At 41.6% G+C, this 20,472-nt stretch overlaps 1 protein-coding gene across 1 annotated transcript in view; it reads right to left on the bottom strand.

Moving 5' to 3' along the window:
• Positions 1–20,472, bottom strand: part of ORMDL1 (ORMDL sphingolipid biosynthesis regulator 1) — a 60,398-nt gene that overhangs the window by 7,926 nt on the left and 32,000 nt on the right. The window contains exon 3 of the mRNA XM_069225905.1: positions 7,395–7,546. Coding sequence (XP_069082006.1) covers positions 7,395–7,546 — 152 coding nt within the window. The remainder of the gene's footprint in view (positions 1–7,394; positions 7,547–20,472) is intronic.

Below are 20,472 nucleotides of genomic sequence, written 5' to 3'. Positions count from 1 at the left end.
TGTTCCCAAATACAATAACATGCTTCTGCTTAAAACAGGAGGCCTGTTATCTATATAACGCTTCTTTTGGCCAGAGTCTGGCACACCCCCTTGGCCTCACTGTATGTTTGTCTGCTTCTAAGTGATTGATGGCCTGCACAGTTTTAACTGCAAAAATAAATGTTGCTTAAAATAACATATGCCTTTCAGAATAACATCACTGTTTAAATCGCCATGTCTTCACATCCATTATGTGTACTGTTTGCGGGACAAGCTTTTAAACAAGTGTATATATCTTTGGGTTTGAGATTTTCTTACATTCAAATTTATGTGTTTCAACATATTCATTCTATGCCTAAAATGTGCGTCTCTGCTGCATGGATTATGTGCTCTTTCTGCATTAGAGGTTAACTCATGTGGAGCTGTTAAATAACTATTATTATATGACAGTGGTTGTTTAATATACGACACAGATTGTGCAGCAAAAGGAAATGAAAGAAGGAAGCAATTGTGTAAATCATTGGAATGGGTTACACTAAGATATCATAATAGATTAGTGTTTTTGTGGAAGAAAACTATGTGCAGGACGTAGGTTCAAATGTCAACGTTTTAATCTTTGAGACCACAGCCTACCATTCAGAGGAGCAACAGTAGGATCTGTACTAGCTCCCAGATTAATGAATTTCCAAATGTACCTAAATGATTTACATTATAGGAGGGTGTTATGCAATCAGGAACTCAGCAGGATTTAATGGGGTCGGGGGCCTATGTCTGTGGGACTGGATGGGCCGAGATGACCGATTCATGTGCAGCCTTTGGGCCTTCTGTAGCCCTTCTGGGCAGTTGTGCTTGTCTTGGGGTAGAAAAGCGGGGGGTAAGGCTCCTGTCGTGGAAAACTGCTGGTCTTCATAACAAATTCACAAATCCGGACTGGATCTCTGAAACAGGCAGAGCTGACATTATATTATTGCAGGAAATGGTCCCTGGATGATTTTAGTGTTGATGGGTATTATTCTTTTTGCAGCACAGCCTCCCCATCTAGCTCAGGGCGAGATAAGGTGGGGGCTTAGCCATTTTAATTTCTGTAAAAGTCACAGAAATTTCATCTAGAATTGACAGTTGACTTTACTACAGGCCCCGTACTCATTTGAAGTGATCCTGATAAATTTGTATACTAACGTTTATCTGATCCAAGAGTAATGGAGGTAATTGAAGGTGTGGAGACCGCCCTAGAAATCTTAACAGAAGATTATGAGAGGGAGAAGCTCATAGCACACGAGGGTGACTTTAACATCAAGTCATGTTGTAATAACGAACCCTCACCTTGTGAGGATAAGGATGGGGGGTGTATTCCGCATTTCCAATTCATGCCAGTTAGGGACTCCATGAATAGGATTATGGTAGCAAGGAACCTGGTCTATTCAAAAGAATTCAGGGCAGAGAGGCATTCGTTCCTCCCCACTTATACAGGAGCTACTAAAGGAAGCAAGATAAACCTTTTTTTTTTTTAAACTTATCCTTGGTCTTGGTGGATATTATATTGAGTTATGAGGTCAACACCTTCTGTATTAGTGACCACAATCCTTTGGCGTTAGCCCTTGATCTGCATATGAGGAGTAACCTAGGGAGTCATGAGAACTTACAACTATCTAACTCTCAATAAAGGTGGAAGGATTAAATTGGAATCTTTAGGCAAGGGGCCCTTCATAACCAATTTGATCAAGGGTCATTTGAATTTTTTCTCAATTTTGTCCTCAGTGGACGAATCTCCAAGCCAATTCCAAAGGTTTTTAGTGCTTTTATGGAGGTAGTTGACAAAGGACTGAGGTGCAAAAGAGCACCTAAACCATCACCCTCTCTAAATTGGTTTAATCATGCATGTAGGCCCATAAGAGGATGACATTAGCTAGATCTGAAACTCCTTGTTTCAGTGAAGAAATTGTGGATTTGTGGTGGTCCTCTAAAGCTACTCTGGAGGTGAGAAGATCTGAGCTGAGTAGGGTTGCCTGGGAAGATCTGGGCAAGGCTGTCAGATTGAAGGATAGTGCAATATCACAAAATAAAATGCTGGACGGAGTGTTGAAACATTTCAAACACTCACCCCGGTCACAGATCTGGGTTTAATCCATTGTTATTTTGCTTGTCACATCACCCCAGTTCAGACCCAGCCATATGCAAATCATTCTTGACCCTGCTCCCTATGGGAGCGGTCCAGCCCAAACTGCCAAGCCACGTCCTCCATGGACTGGATACAAGCATCCTTCATCAGCCAGGCTAGCTTGAATCCAGTGGTGCAGCAAGCAAGGGACTCAATATGGAGTCCGCCCAGGGGTCGGAACTGTTGAGCAGTGCCTTAACCCTCAGTTGACCATTGGCAATTATGTAAAGGCTCAGAGAGGTTTCATTCACCATGGACCTCTCCTCTGCTTTGGATATGGTCAACAGGAGGAGGTTGTGGGATGGTATGGCTAGGATAGGAATTTACCAGGGCTTATTTGGACTTTTACAACAAATGCATTTGGACACTACTACAAGGGTCAGGATTGGTAAAGATAGGGAACTCACTCAGAATATTTGGTCACAGCTAGAAGTTAGACAAGGGTGTGGTGATGGCCTCTCTTCTATTCCTCATGTGTATGAGCAACATAGAATCACATCTGTCCAAAGTGGGCAAAGATTGGGGAAAGATCTGCCCAAAATAAAGGCTAGAGTTCTCCCAGTCCTACTGCATGTAGATGATGCACTTTTAATGACAAGAACTACCAATGATTTACAGCTTCTTCAAGATTAATTTTTATAGTTTTATGGGGATTTGTATCTTATAACCCACCTACAACAATGTTTTTACAATGAGTATTGGGCCAGGAAACATAAACAAGTAGGACATTTTAGCGGGGGGGGCAATAGAATTTGTAAGTAAAGTCGTTCACGTACCTGGGTCTTCCCTTTGATCAAAACCTTTCCTGGCAAAATTTGCACAATCCAGGGCTGCCCAAACACAAAGAACCATAGAGTCGATTTTCTCTTTTGCCAGAAGGCTGGGTCATCAAAAACAGATTAGAGAAATGATCGAGATCTACAATAATAAATGTACCTCCATGGTGTATTACTGGGTAGGAGCGTGGGGCTATAAAGGCCCGGGGCCATTACAGCGGGTAGAGAGAAGTTTTTGCGCAGACTGTTGGGTGTTCCACAATCTACTCCTGTCTTTATGTGTCTCTCCCGTGGAGGGATACGATAATGCTGGAGCCCCTCTTGTTATGGCTTAGGGTCTGGGAAAAACAGGTAGCGCAATTATCAAGAGATATTATGAAAGGCTGTCTTTGTTTGGACAATGTATAGGCTTTACCTTGGCTTAATTATATCAGGAAGGGATTCAGAGACGTAGGCTTACCGGACTTGGTTGGCATTCCGGCGACCATAAACTCAAAGGCTACAATTAAAGTGAAGAAGGCTTTCCGGAGTAGACTGAGTAGACTCCACCAGGTAAAATTTGATAAGTTGTCTGCAATCGTTAACTACAAATCAATTAATCTGACGTTTGGGTGCAAGTCTCATCTCTCCTGGTTACATAAGGGAATGTGAGATTATCTAACTAGTTTACAATTTAACTCACTGCATCTTTTAGTTACCTTCCTTAGGAATGCAGCCACTGGGATCATTACCACAGAGGTGTCCATGCATTAATATCGCACAACAAAGCACAATGCACTATACTGTATTTTGCAGTCTCTATTCCCATGCCAGTAAACACTTTTTGCACTCCTTTTCTCCTTTCACACTAAATCACATAAGAAGGCACGTTTGCAAAAATTGGAGAATATGGATATGTGTTTGAATGTGGGTAATGTTGTACGTCTTGCCTTTAAGCCTAGAGATTGACTGAAATGGGACTGTTAGGTCGGTTCAGCTTAATCCTAGAATCCCCCGTCGGGTTTTTAGATGGTGTGTTTTAAGCAATGGTTTATTTATTTAGCATAATGCTGATTTAGTTATGAAGTGTTTTTTTTCCTTTAATGTATTTTAGGGCATGATCTATGGAGAAAGATAATTTTATGTTGTGTAACGGGTATTACGAGGCTACTATATTTGTGTAATGCCTTTTACTGTACTTTTATGGCCTAATGAGGGCCGAATAAAATTTGCAGATGATGATGTTTTACATTGTGCTACTCAGTCTCAACTGAGTGAACATTTGCATGTATTGGTGTGACTATGTGCATTTGTATGTATGGCTATCTCTTGCATAAGGATGGTGAAACTATTTACCATATGATAGACCTGCTATTTGTTGATGAATGGACGTGAAAGGCAGAATCTAAACTAGTGTTTGTGAGAGCATCGTGAAAATGACAAGATGATGCTGGGTAGCCAAACATAATTTCTATCTGATCATGTGATCTTTTTAAACATGATCAAGTGAAATGGGCAACAGAGCAGCTTTATGAACCTGTAATATTGGTCTTGAGTGCTGCCCATATCCTCTAATTCAAACTTGTGAGTTGTGCACTTTGCCCTTTTCAACTAGAGTCTCAGCCATAACACACACACACACACACACACACACACACACACTTACTTTTGTTAACACGCTCTTGGGTAGGGTGAGTTTTGTGACCTTCTAAAGCTAGGGCTTGCATGTCACAGCACAATTGTGCCTTTTCAGGGCAGGGTATTTTCACCAAACGTCTGAAACTTGTGCTGTAAAATGCATCTTTTTGCCTGGTTTCTTCTCAAAATCTTCTCAGAAGGAAAAAGGGCCGCAGTGAACCTTCCACAAGCTCTAACTCAAGAAAGGGATTTGCACCCCACTACTTTCAAAGTTCTCCAGCTGCCACTGACATCTGCTTTGATTCTCCTTAATTTGTTGGCTGCAACTGACACTGTGAACCACTCCATCTTAATAGAGCATCTGGTGGATTGTGTTATACATGGTAAGGCTCTAGCATGATTCATGGCCTTTAATGTGGATCCTTATAAGGAAGTTCATATGCCACCTTATCAATCTAGCTTCCTTAAGTTTCACTGGGGTGTACCTCAAAGCCCTTCATTAAGCCAGACACGTTTCAATATCTACACTGCCCTGCTACCCAAGTTCACTGGGTCGGTTCGGGCTGTGTGCAGTAGCCTCAACAGACTAAGCCCAAATTGCCCTATTACTGGATCAATCTTCTCATCTTACACAATGTAATTTTCTACCCGAGAAAGTTCAGGAAAATCATTCATCATCTTCTTCCTATAACCACTGTAAAAAATGGTCATTCAAGCTACTATACTTTCCAGTCTTGATTATGCTAATTCTCTCTCTTGGTCTTCCAAAATACTTGCTTCATCATCTTCAATTAGTTCAGAATTCAGCTGCCTAGTATCTTCTTAGGCTTCTCTGCCATTCGTACATTACAGATGGTCTATATCAGTTACACTGGCTTCCTATTAAGAACCACTACCAATCTAGAGCTCTCTGCATTTTTCATTGAGTCTTTCATAAGCAGGGTCAAGCCTATTAGCGGAATAAGCTTATCCCTTTGCCTTCTCATACTCTCCTATCCTCTGCCATGCTCCTCCCTTAAATTTTAAAAAACACATAACAATTACAAAGGTGATAGAGTCTTGTCCATCCAAGCATAAAGGAGCTGCAATCTTCCTCTATCGCTCTGCTTTGAATCTAACAATATCTTCTATTAACAACTTACAATCTTTTTTACTCCTTCTTTTGTTTATGTGAATGGTTCTCTAGTTGGTATTTTTCAGCACAATGATAAACTTTGAGGTACAGTGTGCTTTACAAGTGAATATCCCCATCATCAAGTAATGTAGCACATGCCATAATACATTCTTGCGATGCGTACGCACTGTGGCATATGCCACAAACGTTTGTCATTTTGTGCCATTTCAGATGGCAAGATCAGCTGTATACCTATTCTCTTGGAAAGCAGCAGTTGTGATGATAATTAATTGTATGGCTTATCACAAGATAAACATTACTAAAAGAGAGGTTTTACTGGAAATGTGGACCTAAGCAACATTATAGGTACAGTGCATTCCAGCAAAACTGGGAAATTGATATGAGTTTTTTATTTGAAGAAAACTGTTGGAAAAACGGCATACAATGTTAAAAATACTCTCAGGACTAAGTAAGGACCAACCTACTAGTAACTAAAGTCAGAAAGAGAAGTAACAAATGAAAGAGGCCTAAGTAACTGTAGCATCTATATATAGCAGCCCCATCACCAGGTAATCTTAGATGGCTGAAAATACTCCAAAGTTAAAAAGTGCAAAATACGGGCCCTTATACCTCACGTTTTGGGTTTGAGTGAGGAACACAACTTGTCTATTGTCTATATGGAAAAGAAATACATAAGGCAAAGAAAACGGAATATAAGAACCTGACAACGAAGGAACGACGATTTGTACGTAGTGGGGAACAGACATATAAACATCTAGCCTAAGTGAGACTTGTATGCTCAGGAAGTTAAGACACCTCTAACTATATTAACAGTTTTTAATTAACCTGGAGCACAGGCTATATTGTACGATGGATTAAAAGATTAATTATCTAACATTAGGGGAATCATAGAAACGTTGGAAGTCAAAAGGACAAAAGTCACATGGAGATAGAGTTATGCAAGACTCTTGGGATTTGGAAGCCATCCTGGATAGAGCAAAGGAAAGTATTACTATGACATCACACAACGCCAATAACTCTTTCAAATACATTATTTTAATTCAAGCTGCTTTAGTACATGCTTTTCTAAGCATCTTAAACCTCATTCAGGCGTCGCTTCTGAGAACTATGCCCACACTACAGTTTCTGTAGATTAATAGTTCTTTGCCCCAGCACTCAGTGCCAGTTTATAGTGAAAGGCATTACCTCCATACACTACACCACAGCTGCTGCTGTTTACTAAAAAAAAATTGTCGTAATATTTCTCTAAGAAAACCAGATATAGAAGGCTTTGCTGAAAGGGCTTGAATAAAGATTTGTTATTTTAAGCCATAAGAGACGCGGAGTGCAGCATCAACCCGTGCATTCCTTCATGGTTAGAAAATGAAGTAATGAGCGGGGAGGTAAAATCCTTGTTTTCAGCCAACAGTTTGCCTATTTAGGCAGTTAGAGCTGGCTAGTTGAAGAAATGTTAAATTAAAAACACTACATTTAGGACTTTGCCAAAGAAAGTAAGTTTTTCCTCACCGTATTTTCAAAGCCCCATGTTTGGAAATAAACTGTAAAAAGGGAATGTGCTTATGAAAATAGGTAACATCAACTTTTCATGGCAGAGCAGCTGTATGGAGATGCCACTCGTGCATTGCCAAGTGAACAGTGACAAAAAGCATGCCTTCCCTAAATCAGTATAAAACACTGATTTAGCAGTCCAAACTCCAAGCAAAAACATGCTAGTTAGTTAATCACTTACAATATTATTGGGGAGATTGTAAAGAATTTTCTTGAAGATGTGAACTGAACTCCATAGTCTAGTTGCTCCCAGTGAGTCAGCAACCTGGCTTTACCTTGATCTGGTGTTTCAAATGGTGTTCCTTTCACTGCATGTAAAAAAACATACATTCCCTGCAACCAAAGATGAAAGAATGAGTTTGAAGAATTAGTAAACAGGTTTCTTGGCACACCCAACTTACAATAAAGCACTGCATTCCTATTGTAACAACACAACAAGCGTTTTTAACGGTAAGGGAAGATTTTAAATGAAAACAATAAAAAATTCAACCAAACTCTCTTTCGACATACCTTCCTGATAAAGTAGAAAATTAAACCTAGTTCTAATAAAATGTTGGATTCAGAAGAACAAATATACCAATGCACTTCTCCGTCACTCAAATTGTATAAAGTGCTTACTAGTTTGCTTATATTTTACATTTCATTGCTTATTGGTACAGAGAGAAGACATCAAACTCGCAGTACAGTAGTGTATGATGAGGGAGGCAGCGGCGGCACAAAATTGCCAAGAGGATTTACTGTACACTTCCCTATCACCCCCAGCTGTTCTGCAAAAAAGAAATGCTACGGGGGATGTACCTTTTTATTTTGCACATTATCTATCATTACCATGAAATTGGATGCACTGCACCTGTGGGAATTATCTTCCAATTACAAGTATATGTGAATATAAATATGAATCCATTGCAACTGAAATGAAAACACAGACGTTTAGAAGGAAAATGTTACTTACCCAGTATACATCTGTTCGTTGTATATAGTGCTGTAGATTCACAACCTTTGCCTAAGTCCGCCATCTAGTGTTGTTTTTCTTTGAAGAATATTTTTGAGTCACAAGATTGAGTGACTCCTCCTCTCGGTGATACTGCGCATGGGCATCGAGTCCGTTAGATTGTTTTCCCGCAGGTGGGTGAATTAAAGAGTGTATATATGAATAAGTAGATAGTAAACAAAAGAGGTGTCCATGCATTGTATGTACATATTTACAATATTTTGTACTACAATGGCCACTGACTTCCAGGGAGGAGAGAGGGTGCATGTGAATCTACAGCACTACATGCCACGAACAGATGTATACTGGGTAAGTAACCATTTCCGTTCGATGGCATGTGTAGCTGTAGATCAACATGCTTTGCATAGACTGTAAAGCAGACTCCTCCTAAATAAGCAGTAGCTAGCATCTAGGAGTTGGAGTAGTTTGAAATAATGTCCTAAGGACTGCTTGGCCAACATTTGCTTGTTGACGAGCTAGAACATCTACACAGTAGTGTTTAGTAAATGTGTGTGGTGTAGCCCAAGTAGCAGCTTTACAAATATCTGCTATTGGAATGTTTCCTTAAAAGGCTATGGAGGCACCTTTTTTCCCCTGGTAGAGTGTGCTTTAAGAGCTACTGGTAGTTGTCTTTTAGCTTTAAGATAACAAGTTTGGATACACTTGGCTACCCATCTTGCTAATCAGTTCTTTGAAATTGTATTACCCTTGTGAGGGATTGAAAAAGCTACGAATAGCTGTTTTGATTTCCTAAAACTTTTTGTCCTGTCAATGTAAAACACATGAGCTCTTTTAACATTCAGTGTATGGAGAGCTCTTTCAGCGACTGAGTCTGGCTGTGTGAAGAAGACTTGCAACTCCACTGATTGATTAATATGAAATGCTGAAACTACCTTAGGTAGGAATTTAGGATTTGTTCGAAGGACTATTTTATCTTTGTGTATTTAGAAGAAGGGCTACTCTAAAGTGAACTCTTGCATTTCACTAACTCTTCCTAAAGAAGTTATAGCTACTAAAACAAGCATTTGCAATGTAACGGGTCTTGCATTTGCTTGAGTTAAAGCTATTAAGTGTTAGACTCCTAACCAGACTTTTCTTGCCACAAATTCAAAGAAAAAAAATGGGCGCGATCGCACTATGTAAAATGCAGCGCAGTCGTGCTGAAATTCAAAAACAAAAAAAAGTGTGATTGCGCTATATGCAACCCAGCGCGATCGCACTGCGTGGAAAATAAAAAAATAAAAGTAGTCTGGAAACCATGCTGAAAACGTGGAGCCTTGTATGTTTTCAGGAATTGGCCAGTGCACTCAAGGAGGGCTAAACACTGGAAAAGGCATGACATATGCATGCCTTTCACTAATGAAATCAAGCGGATTTTAAAAGTCAAGCCAACGAACCAATGAAAGTGACAGGTGTGACACGGGCATAGTTAAAAGCCCAAAGAGAGATTACAACAGGGATGGAGCGCTTGTGCACTTGACCCTAAAAACCAGAATATAGTATGAAAACATAATCACAAATTATGCGCTTCATCTTTATTGTTTTTCATATATCACTGTGTGTACCAATATATTTTATATTCAAATATGGATGTTGTTTCCTATTGAACGGAAATCCCTTTAAGCCTCAATTATTATGCTAAGTTACATGTCTATATAGGGCCCAGAAGTCATTTTATTTAGAGTAGTATGACTGCACATTCCTGCAAATTGTAATCTTGTTTTGATAGTTGGAAGCTGGATGCAAGGTTGTAGGAGAATAATTAACTCAGTATTGCATTCATGAATTATATCTTCTCCTCAAGGTTGCCTCCTATTCATTTACTATGTTTTTGTTAAAAGTAATATGTTTCTATCACCTGATTAGGTTTCATAGAATTGTATTGAGCAAAAATGCATATATACTGTATAAGATTAACATATTTTGACATTATTCTTCAACTGACTCTTTTCTAGTGAGAACTCTGGTCAGTTGAAATGGCAATTGTTTTTATTTATTTGCTTTGCTGCTTACTTTGTTGGCCTTAAACACATGCTAGGCTAGAGCGCTTCCAAGCCTGTTGCGTTTTACCAACAGAAAATCAGCATTAGAGTGGAAGAATGCCAAACCTGCACCAGAGAGACACATTGTCGAAGGCAAGGTCCAGTTTGTAGGGACCTAGCATGTAGAAGCATGGAAGGAAGGATCAGCAGTCACTCAATGAGTCATTGTTTCTCATGATTGCATAGCACAAAAGGATCAGAGGTCACTGAGTGAGTCATTGTCTTTCGTCACAGCACCAACAGACAGCAATGCAACCTTTAATGTGCTCCTAGGTTAGCTAATTGTCTTATTGATTAGTCTGCTTTTGGGTATGCATAAGACTGATGATATTCTCTAGGTACCTTTTTTTAAATTACGACTTCAAATAAGTTGTTTGTCAGTCCTTCAATTACTCACCACCCGTGAGAGCTTTCATGTTCTAGCAATTTTCAGCAGCCAAAGGCTTGCTGCTGAACAGGGTCATGATACCTAAAAGAATCACAGAATCGAGATAATTGAATGAAACGTGCTGCTCTAATCTCCTATGATGAAATGCATATTTTTTATTTACCCTTCCTCTGTCAAAAAGGGGAGGTTACAGAGCAGATTGCTATCATATATTTTCTTTTAGTAGTAGTAGTAGTAGTATTACTCCCACGCCGTTATCATTAACATTATATTAGTGTAAGTATTGCTAATGTAATAGGTATTAGTAGTATTAATACTTTTGATAATGTCAGAAACAAAAATTTTTTAAAAAAGCTCAGATGTGCCCACCATTATGACATTGCAGAGGATTTGTATTTGCCTGATCGACACCACAAATGTGTCCGTAACATTCAGCTGGCTTTCATTCACATTACAGAAATCTGTGTGTAAACCCAGGGGAAACACCAATCCAGCTTTTCAATGTGAAAAGGGCTGCGTGCGCTTGACACAGTAATGTGCAAACATTCACACCGTGGAACGTGATGAACAAAACTGATCGACTGCATGGACGTTTGCTGCCAATCAAAGTCCAGCAGGCATCAGCAAACGAGCAAATGTGCACTAGTAACCAGGCCATTAAAAAACACATACACAGAGGCATTTGCACTGACAAACGAATGAACAAATAAACTGGCCCGGTGAATGCATAATATATTGGCTCTTGCGCAACTATGATGAACATGTACAAGAATGCCGCAAAATCACCTTGACCCAATGTAATCAATCAATATAAATATTATCCAACCTGGGAGACTTGGGGGAACGTAGAATAGCAAAACAAGTGTTATTGCCCCTTGTCTTTCTCTACAGTTTTTCCTTCCAAATATAAGAGTGTGTGTAAAAAAGACGTCTATTTGAGAAATGCCCTGTAATTCACATGCTAGTATGGGCACCCCGGAATTCAGAGATGTGCAAATAACCACTGCTCCTCAACACCTTATCTTGTGCCCATTTTGGAAATACAAAGGTTTTCTTGATAGCTATTTTTTACTCTTTATATTTCAGCAAATGAATTGCTGTATACCCGGTATAGAATGAAAACCCAAGGCAGGGTGCAGGTAATTTATTGGCTCTGGGTACCTAGAGTTCTTGATGAACCTACAAGCCCTATATATCCCCGTAACCAGAAGAGTCCAGCAGACGTAACAGTATATTGCTTTAAAAAATCTGACATTGCAGGAAAAAGTTACAGAGTAAAACGTAGAGAAAAAGTGCAGATTTTTTCACCTCAATTTCAATATATATTTTTTTCCATTTGTTATTTTCTGTAGGAAACCCTTGTAGGATCTACACAAATTACACCTTGCTGAATTCAGAATTTTGTCTACTTTTCAGGGATCCAGCATTGGTTTCATGCCCATTTCTGTCACTGACTGGAAGGAGGCTGAAAACACAATAAATCATAAAAATGGGGTATGTCCCAGTAAAATGGCTAAATTGTGTTGAAAAATTGGGTTTTCTGATTCAAGTCTGCCTGTTCCTGAAAGCTGAGAAGATGGTGATTTTAGCACCGCAAACCCTTTGTTGATGCCATTTTCAGGGGAAAAAAACACAAGCCTTCCTCTGCAGCACCTTTTTCCCATTTTTTTTTAGAAAAAAAACACATTTTTCACTGTATTTTGGCTAATTTCTTGGCCTCCTTCTGGGGAACCCACAAAGTCTGGGTACCGCTAGAATCCCTAGGATGTTGGAAAAAAAGGACGCAAATTTGGCGTGGGTAGCTTATGTGAACAAAAAGTTATGAGGGCCTAAGCGCGAACTGCCCCAAATAGCCAAAAAAAGGCTTGGCACAGGAGGGGGAAAAGGCCTGGCAGCGAAGGGGTTAATTGTGGACCCATAAGTCTGGTCTGGTAAGTACAATGTTAAGGTTCCATACAGGAGCTGGAGGAACTCTGGGTGGAATAACTGTCTTAAGGCCTTCCATGAACGCCTTAATCACTGATCCCTCTCCCATTGGGTGCATGTCTGAGCACCACATCTATGTAGGCTGCTGGCACTGGTCACAGTGAAGAGACTAGTCCACAGGATAAGATGTAACAGCACTGTACATGAATCCGTATCACTGGGAAGACTTCATGAATCCACTACATTGTGGTAACCCTCTGGAATGTTGCACATCAATATACTGCAGACATGGAAACGCTGTATATCAACTTACTGGGACATAGGAATGTCACATATTGGTATACTGCACACAAGAACAGACCATGGTTAAAAAGGCAAAAGCGTATTCACCTTTGGTGCGCACTGCAAGCAAGTCCTCCCCTCCCCTCTCGTCTTTTTCTTTATTTTATATTTGGAAACATTATTCTGCATCAAGTCTGACACTCTCCACAGTGATCAATCAGGTCTAAGAGGATTGTTTAATTGTACATTTACACTGTTTGGTTTGTATGATGTTGTTGTACCTCCCTACCGGGACCGGGTGTTTATGAATCTGTAGCAGAAGAGATTCCGTACTGGCTCGCCTCTTTACTTCTGGTTGCCCTAGCACAGTTCAGATGCATCGCACATGATACTGATGCGTTTCTATGCCCCAGAAGATGCATGAAGGTTTATTGATGAAAATAAATGGATCGAAAGCACCCATTGGGATTGCATGAATTTGTAAATGCATTTGCGACCTCCGGATAATTACGTTTTCAGCACAGCAGCGTTTTAACTCCATCAAAGGCAAAACTCATATAGCGTTATACTGTGCTCTAAATGGCCAGGTATTGCCCAGTACAAAGTACCTATACTTCTTTAATTTGAAAAGGGGAGTACCTGCACTTCTCAACACTGCTTCAATACATTTATTGGGAGAGTAGCCATACTTCTCAGGAGCAAACAGGTCCTATAGATAGTAAGTACCAGCACTTCTCTATTTCCATTTAAACCACTGGTGCTACTACAGCAGTGACATCCAGGAATGCATGCTCTGATGCTTTATATTTAAAGAGCAAAACAAAATGTTTGGGTGCCAGCAAGGTTAACTGGTCCTCCTGTGTGCAGGGTCCTCCCTGTTATTGGTTGGTATAATGTCTAGATAGAACTAGCCGTTCTTAAAGACTGCATCTGCAGTCACTCATTTCCATAGAAATATATTTTTGCAAAGTTTTACAACATCTAAGTCTGCTTTATTTGTACAAACGGCAGTGTTAGAAATGGGGTCTCTAGCTGGCTGTCGGTGTGCACCCTGTCCAAGTAGGGACCCTCACTCTAGTCAGGACAAGGGAGATAGCCGCTCAGATAACCCCCTGCTCACCCCCTTGGTAGTTTGGCACGAGCAGTCAGCCTTATCTCAGAAGCAATATGTAAAGCATTTGCGCATAACACACAGTAATAAGTGAAAACACAACAAAAGGACACCATACCAGTTTTAGAAAATAGCCCATATTTATCTATATAAAAACAAGACCAAATATGATTAAAATCCAACATACAGTAATAAAAATATGAATTCAGCAAGATTTACTCCAAAATACAGTTCCATAAAGTCGATAGCGCCACCAGGGGCTATCGGCATCGTGATCAACAAAACGAACAGTTCAGGCCGGCTGTGGCGTCGCGGGCCAACTATTGTGTCACAACAGTAACTTGGATTTGCAGGGTGACGTGATCCTCGCGGTGAGCTCCGGAGAGTGGCGGCACAGTGTTGGTTCCAGAATCGGTGTAGGAGTCGTCGGGCCCTTGAAGTTCACACGCGTAGGGGATCGAACTCCGGGATGATGAAGTCAGGTACGGCGGTAAGGATGGCGTTGGGCTGCAGTGCGAAGCGCGATGATGCAACGTTCGGTGCCCACAGGTCACGGTGCAGGCAGCGGCTCTGTGACGTGTCCAGCGGCGTTGGTGAGACCAGGGTTGCGGTGTGAAGCAGGACGGTGTAACGTGCGGTGTCCACAGGTCACGGTGCAGGCAGTGGCGCAGTCGTTGCGGAAGCGCTGTTGTCGGTAGGCTCAAGTCAACGATGCTGGACTGGACGGTGCTTAGTGACCCTCACGAGCGGAGTACACAGGCCTGGTTGGCCAGGGATGCCTGGTGACGACACTGGAGTCGATGGTGCTGGCGTCAGGGTCCCGGGTCTGCGGTGCAGGATGGGAGGGTGCTTCGTGCTCCTCATGAGTAGTGTCCACAGACCACAGTGCAGGCAGCGGCACCGGTGTCAGCAGGAGCGGCGTCGTAGGGGAGGCCCAAGCTGCGGTGTGAGCAGGCGATGCCGGAGTGAGGGGCCCACAGGTTGCAGTGCAAGCAGCGGCTCGGTGAAGTGGCCTTATGACCGCGTCGGTGAGACCAGGGTCGCGGTGCGGAGCAGGGCAATGCGACTCCGCGCAGCGTCGGGGCGTCGCGGTGGTTTCTCCTCTTGAACAGCACAAAACACACAGTTCCCAGTGCTGCAGGTTGAGGAAACTGAAGTATTTGGTGTCCCTGAGACTTCCAACAGGAGGCAAGCTCTACTCAAAGCCTTTGGAGAACTTTCTCAAGCAGGACACACAGCAAAGTTCACCCTTTGCACTCTTTTCAGGCAGAAGCTGCCACTGCAGGCCAGTCCAGCAAAGCAAAACAGCAACGGGACAGTACTCCTTCTCCAGCTCTTCTCCTTAGCAGAGGTTCCTCTTGATTCCAGAAAGATTCTAAAAGTCTGGGGGTTTGAGGTCTTCTTCTTATACCCTGTTCCGCCTTTAAAGTTGGCAAACTTCAAAGCAAAGTCTCAAGTGTTTGCAAGATCCTTCCTTGTCCAGGATAGGCCCCAGATCCACACCAGAGGGTCGGAGACTGCTTTGTGTGAGGGCAGGCACAGTCCTTTCAGGTGTTAATGACCACTCCTCCCTCCTCTCTAGCTCAGATGGCTCATCAGGATATGCAGGCTACACCCCCGCCCCCTTTTGTGTCACTGTCTAGAGAAGAGGTGTGAACAGCACAACTGTCAAACTGCCCCAGACGGGGCATCCACAAACAAGCAGAGTCAAAGAATGGTTTAAGCAAGAAAATGCCTACTTTCTAAAAGTGGCATTTTTAAACAGACAATTTGAAAACCAACTTCAATAAAAAATGTATTTTTACATTGTGAGTTCAGAGACCCTAAACTCCACATTTTTATCTGCTCTCAAGGGGGAATCTGCGTTTTAAGGATATTTAAAGGCAGCCCCCATGTTAACCTATGAGAGGGATAGGCCTTGCACAGTGAAAACCAAATTCGGCAGTATTTCACTGTTAGGACATATAAAACACACTTGTATATGTCCTACCTTAAACATACACTGCACCCTGCCCAGGGGCTACCTAGGGCCTAATTTATGGGTGCCTGACATGTAGTAAAAGGGAAGGTTTAGGCCTGGCAAGTGGGTACACTTGCCAAGGCGAATTGGCAGTTTAGGACTGCACACAGACACTGCAGTGGCAGGTCTGAGCCATCGTTACAGGGCTACTAATGTGGGTGGCACAACCAGTGCTGCAGGTCCACTAGTAGCATTTGATTTACCGGCCCTGGGCACCTCTAGTGCACTGTACTAGGGACTTACCAGTAAATCAAATATGCCAATCATGGAAAAACCAATCAGCAGTACAATTTCTATAGGGAGCACTTGCACTTTAGCACTGATTAGCAGTGGTAAAGTGCGCAGAGACAATAAACCAGCCAAAACAGACCTGAAGAAATAGGAGGAAGAAGGCAAAAGGTTTGGGGATAACCCTGCAAAAAGGGCCATTACCAACAGGTAGTAACTGTTAAAATATGCTTCAATAACTAACCATAAAATCTTATTATTTAGCATTTGTTTTGGCACAGAACTGCAGAGTTATTCACTTCTAGTCTCCTTGTCGCCGTTATTCCATCAATAGACTTCTTTTGTTTCATAATACCAGAGAGAAGAAAGAACTTCAAGCACTTAGTTGGTTGACTAATGGTGAGAAACTGAGGAGACATTGGTTTGGTTGGGGGAAATCTTGGGACTGGCTGGGAAAGTTCACTAGCCTTCATTGGCTGCTGCACCTCAAACAGCTTGAGGATGATTGAGAGGGGGATCAGAAAGGGCAGGCTCCTGTGACACACGTACAGTTATGGTGAAGTTTTACTGACTGACTGCCTGCCTGCCACTGCCGGTCTACTATAGAAAATCAGCAGTCAGTCCTACACCAGAACGAAAGTCTCAGTAACCCATTTGATGGGATCAGAGTTGGTAAGAAAATTCACTCTCAAGATGGACTCATTCTGACATGACTCCACCAGGCACCAACTTCAGTAAAAAGATGTGCTGCTGAGAGCACCAAATCCACAACAGACAAAGAAGTGCACCATATTCTGTGCCTTCCAGACCCATGTCCACTGCTCCTATGCACCACAGCTCCCCCATATGGTAATAGGCAATGCCCCTTTGTTGCTGCAGAGCTCCGCTTGGCCTCTGCAGCTCTCACCTGGACTTTGTTTGGACACACTCATCCTCAGGCTGTGCTGCTAGGAGTACAACACTCAAATGCAAATGGGCTTACCATCACAGCAAAGCGTCTGCCTTAGCTATAACTATTTGTGCATGGGTGAAGCTTGCGCATCTACTGTCTGTACTATACCTACTGGGAGGAGCAGGAGGAGAGCCGTTAATGTGTCTAAATCTTTTGCTGCTCATGCCGTATGTATTCTGTGTGTGTGAAGGTTGCTTGTACTCCTAATGCACATGGCACACACACTGCCAAATATATGTAAGAGCAAATACAAACTTGCCAATCCTGGGTATATAATTGTTTTTTACTGATAAAACTCAAAACAATGTGGCTGTTTATCTGGCAACTGAGTTGTACCAAATAGACAGTAAACCAGTTTACACTTACCATTCAACTAATACTTACTAGACAAATTCAAATGCAATAATGAAAGAATATCCTCCAACTATTAAGCCATAATGAAAAGCCTTGCCCAGCCCCAGAGACAAAGCCTCTATGAAATGCTTGTCTTATTATTCCTTGTGCAGTGGACAATCCAACATTACAAAGCATACAGCTTCCAATGAGTTGCTCCACCACGGACAAAACATTCACTTGTTTGTATAGCCAACCACAAATGCGTGTAATCATCCAATTTTGTCCATCCTGCCCGTCATAAATTCCCAAACAGGTGCTCATTATTAAGATACACAAAGTTCTAAGTAAATAAATAATTACATATGGTAAATTTAGATAATTCCCCTAATATCTTCTAATACCTGCATTTTCATTCTGCGTTTTATCTTTGTTAAACCAGTCACAATATACTTTTTAGACACCACACCATGCAGGATACTGGCTGAAATCACCTCTTTCACATTTGATAACTTAAAAGAACTATACTGAAAGCGAACATACTTTTCCCCCCAGAGGACCAGATGGAATAGGGATTTCTAGTTTAAGAAACCTGTCTTCAAACGTATACACACACACACAGAAGAAAGCCTCCGCTTTTCAAGCTCCTTAGGAAAGTGCCGTACTGTGAGCCAAAACTTTACTTAAAGCAAATGAAGTTTCTACCCATCACTGTTAAAGCTTTTTTTGGCATTGGCAATGCAAACTTTGTCCCCCTTAGAGAGCAACTGTAGACACCTCCCCAAAATATATGCTGCCCTGCGGCAGTTGAGCATATTACCTGCATTTCACAGGATTCTCATATTGAGTATGATACATCCAAAACTCTATTGCACAGGAGCCTTACATTTGGCATTCACCACCCCTTCTTGTTAAGACTCTACTAATTAAACAGACTTACCTCTTCCAGTCTGGTTGCATTTTAGATCTATCTACCTTTAAATGGTGAGCCCCAAACTTCCACACCACAGTTTCATTTCAATGTTTAACCATTTTTGCATTAATGTTTGACCCTTTTTAATGTCTTATCTTTCATCGCCACACTACCTAAAACCATCTTTCTCATACCATTGATGGCTATAAATGGCAAGCCTTGCTCTCAAAGCACAATTCCATACAAACACCACCTGACTAAAATCTCTACTTTCAAAGAGGTTGCAAAAAAGGAAGAAGCTTTGAATTGAACTACTGTATTTGGTTATTAAATCATATTTAATGGTGAGGAAATGGACAATATAGTGTAATCATTTATAATTTCTAAGTTATATTTTAACCAGCAAAGCCACCGTCTTTAAATTATATCATCCCAAGCTTCTGCTTACAAATAATGATGCTAAAAATTGGGCCATTTGCCTTGAAAATCTTCATTTCCACAACTCTCCTTGAGGTCTGGTTCTGTTGGGCAGTGGTCGGAGGGTTCTATGCAAGAAGGTTCTAGTGTTGTGGGCCATTGTTTCAATACTGTACCCTTCAACAGTTACTCCAACACATTTACCCCAACCCTCGAGACACAACATGTGCTTGCCAATACATCCATAACAAAAGGAATACAATGTGAAGCCACAGTTACCAACACAGAAAACGTATTAACCAACTACTTCTAACACGTGTATGCTGCCACTGTCAATTTATCGCTAAACACGCAAAACATAGTTAAAAGGCATTATCTAGTTAAGCACAGAGTGACAGAAATCAAAACAAGCGCATCCAGCACAAAGCCTTGCAAAAGACAAACGTAAACAGTTCACGTACAATGTCTGTACATCTATACATATATATATATATATATATATATATATATATATATATATATATAAATATATTACCTATTGGCGGTCGCCATGAGGTAGTTACAGTAAGGACCAGGTTTCCATAGAAAAAGAGTTTATTGACTTGCCTATAACTTTGGCACCGTTTGATGACATCTTCCAAAAGAAGTGTCCCAGTGATTCTTGTTACACAAGGGAAGTTTTGGGGTGATCTGTCAAGTGGTGGCAGAGGAAAAAGGGGGTAAAAAAACCATTCATTTCTCATGTTAATTCCCATAGGAGTATTGACTCGACCACACAGCCCAAACTGCTAGACGGAATTACACCAAATTAGGCAGAAAGGTAGCTTCTGCTTTCAGTTATTTGGTGTAAATCTGTTCAGTAGTTTTTGAGATATTAAAGAGAAAATAAATTTGTATATGTAGGGTGGTGGATCCTCCTCAACAACTTCGTGAATAATAAGAGCTCTAGAACTCTAATTGGCTGCCAACACTTCAAACCAGGAAGTGTTGGCAGCCATCTTGGGAGCCGAGTCACTGAAAAAAGTGAGACAAAATATAAAAGGGTCCAGGGTAGGTACACCCTGACCCCTTAGCTCTGGCGCAGGGGGTCGCAGGGGTACCCGCCCACAGCAAAAAAAAAGCACTTACAAAAAAAAAAAATTGCAATGTTGAGAATTCATAGCAAAAATAAAAACACTAAAAAATACAAGCGTGGACTCCTGCACTTAGCCCCTGGATGGGCCAAGTTCCGGGGGCATTTTGAAATAAAGGAGGGGCGCATGGACCCCTTTGTAGGACATTTTGATGGCCCAGGCACATTTTTATTTGGCCCCCGGATGGGCCATGTTCCGGGGCATTCTGAAATAAAGGAGGGGGTGCCCCTTCATAGGGCATTTTGATGGCCCTGGCACAGCCAACTCCCCGGGGCTTAATTATAATGAATATGTGTGTGTTGGTGGGGAGGGCGGGGGCGAACAGGGTGCTCCCTCAGGTTTTGATGAAACATAATGCAGGAGGCCGCCAAGTCAGAGCAAACACAAGAGCTCTCACTTGCAGAAAGTCAAGTTTTCATTGCAAATAGGCATGCAAGGAAACCGATGAAAATATTGATACCGCAAGCGGGGGGCTGCTATTTAATGCATCTCCCTGCCTGTGGAAGCAATGCCAGCTCCAACA

Source organism: Pleurodeles waltl, chromosome 3_1, assembly GCF_031143425.1.
Source record: "Pleurodeles waltl isolate 20211129_DDA chromosome 3_1, aPleWal1.hap1.20221129, whole genome shotgun sequence".
Classification (NCBI taxonomy): Eukaryota; Metazoa; Chordata; class Amphibia; order Caudata; family Salamandridae; genus Pleurodeles; species Pleurodeles waltl.
Note: the sequence above shows the minus strand (reverse complement) of the source record. Positions and strands in the feature narration are given on the sequence as shown.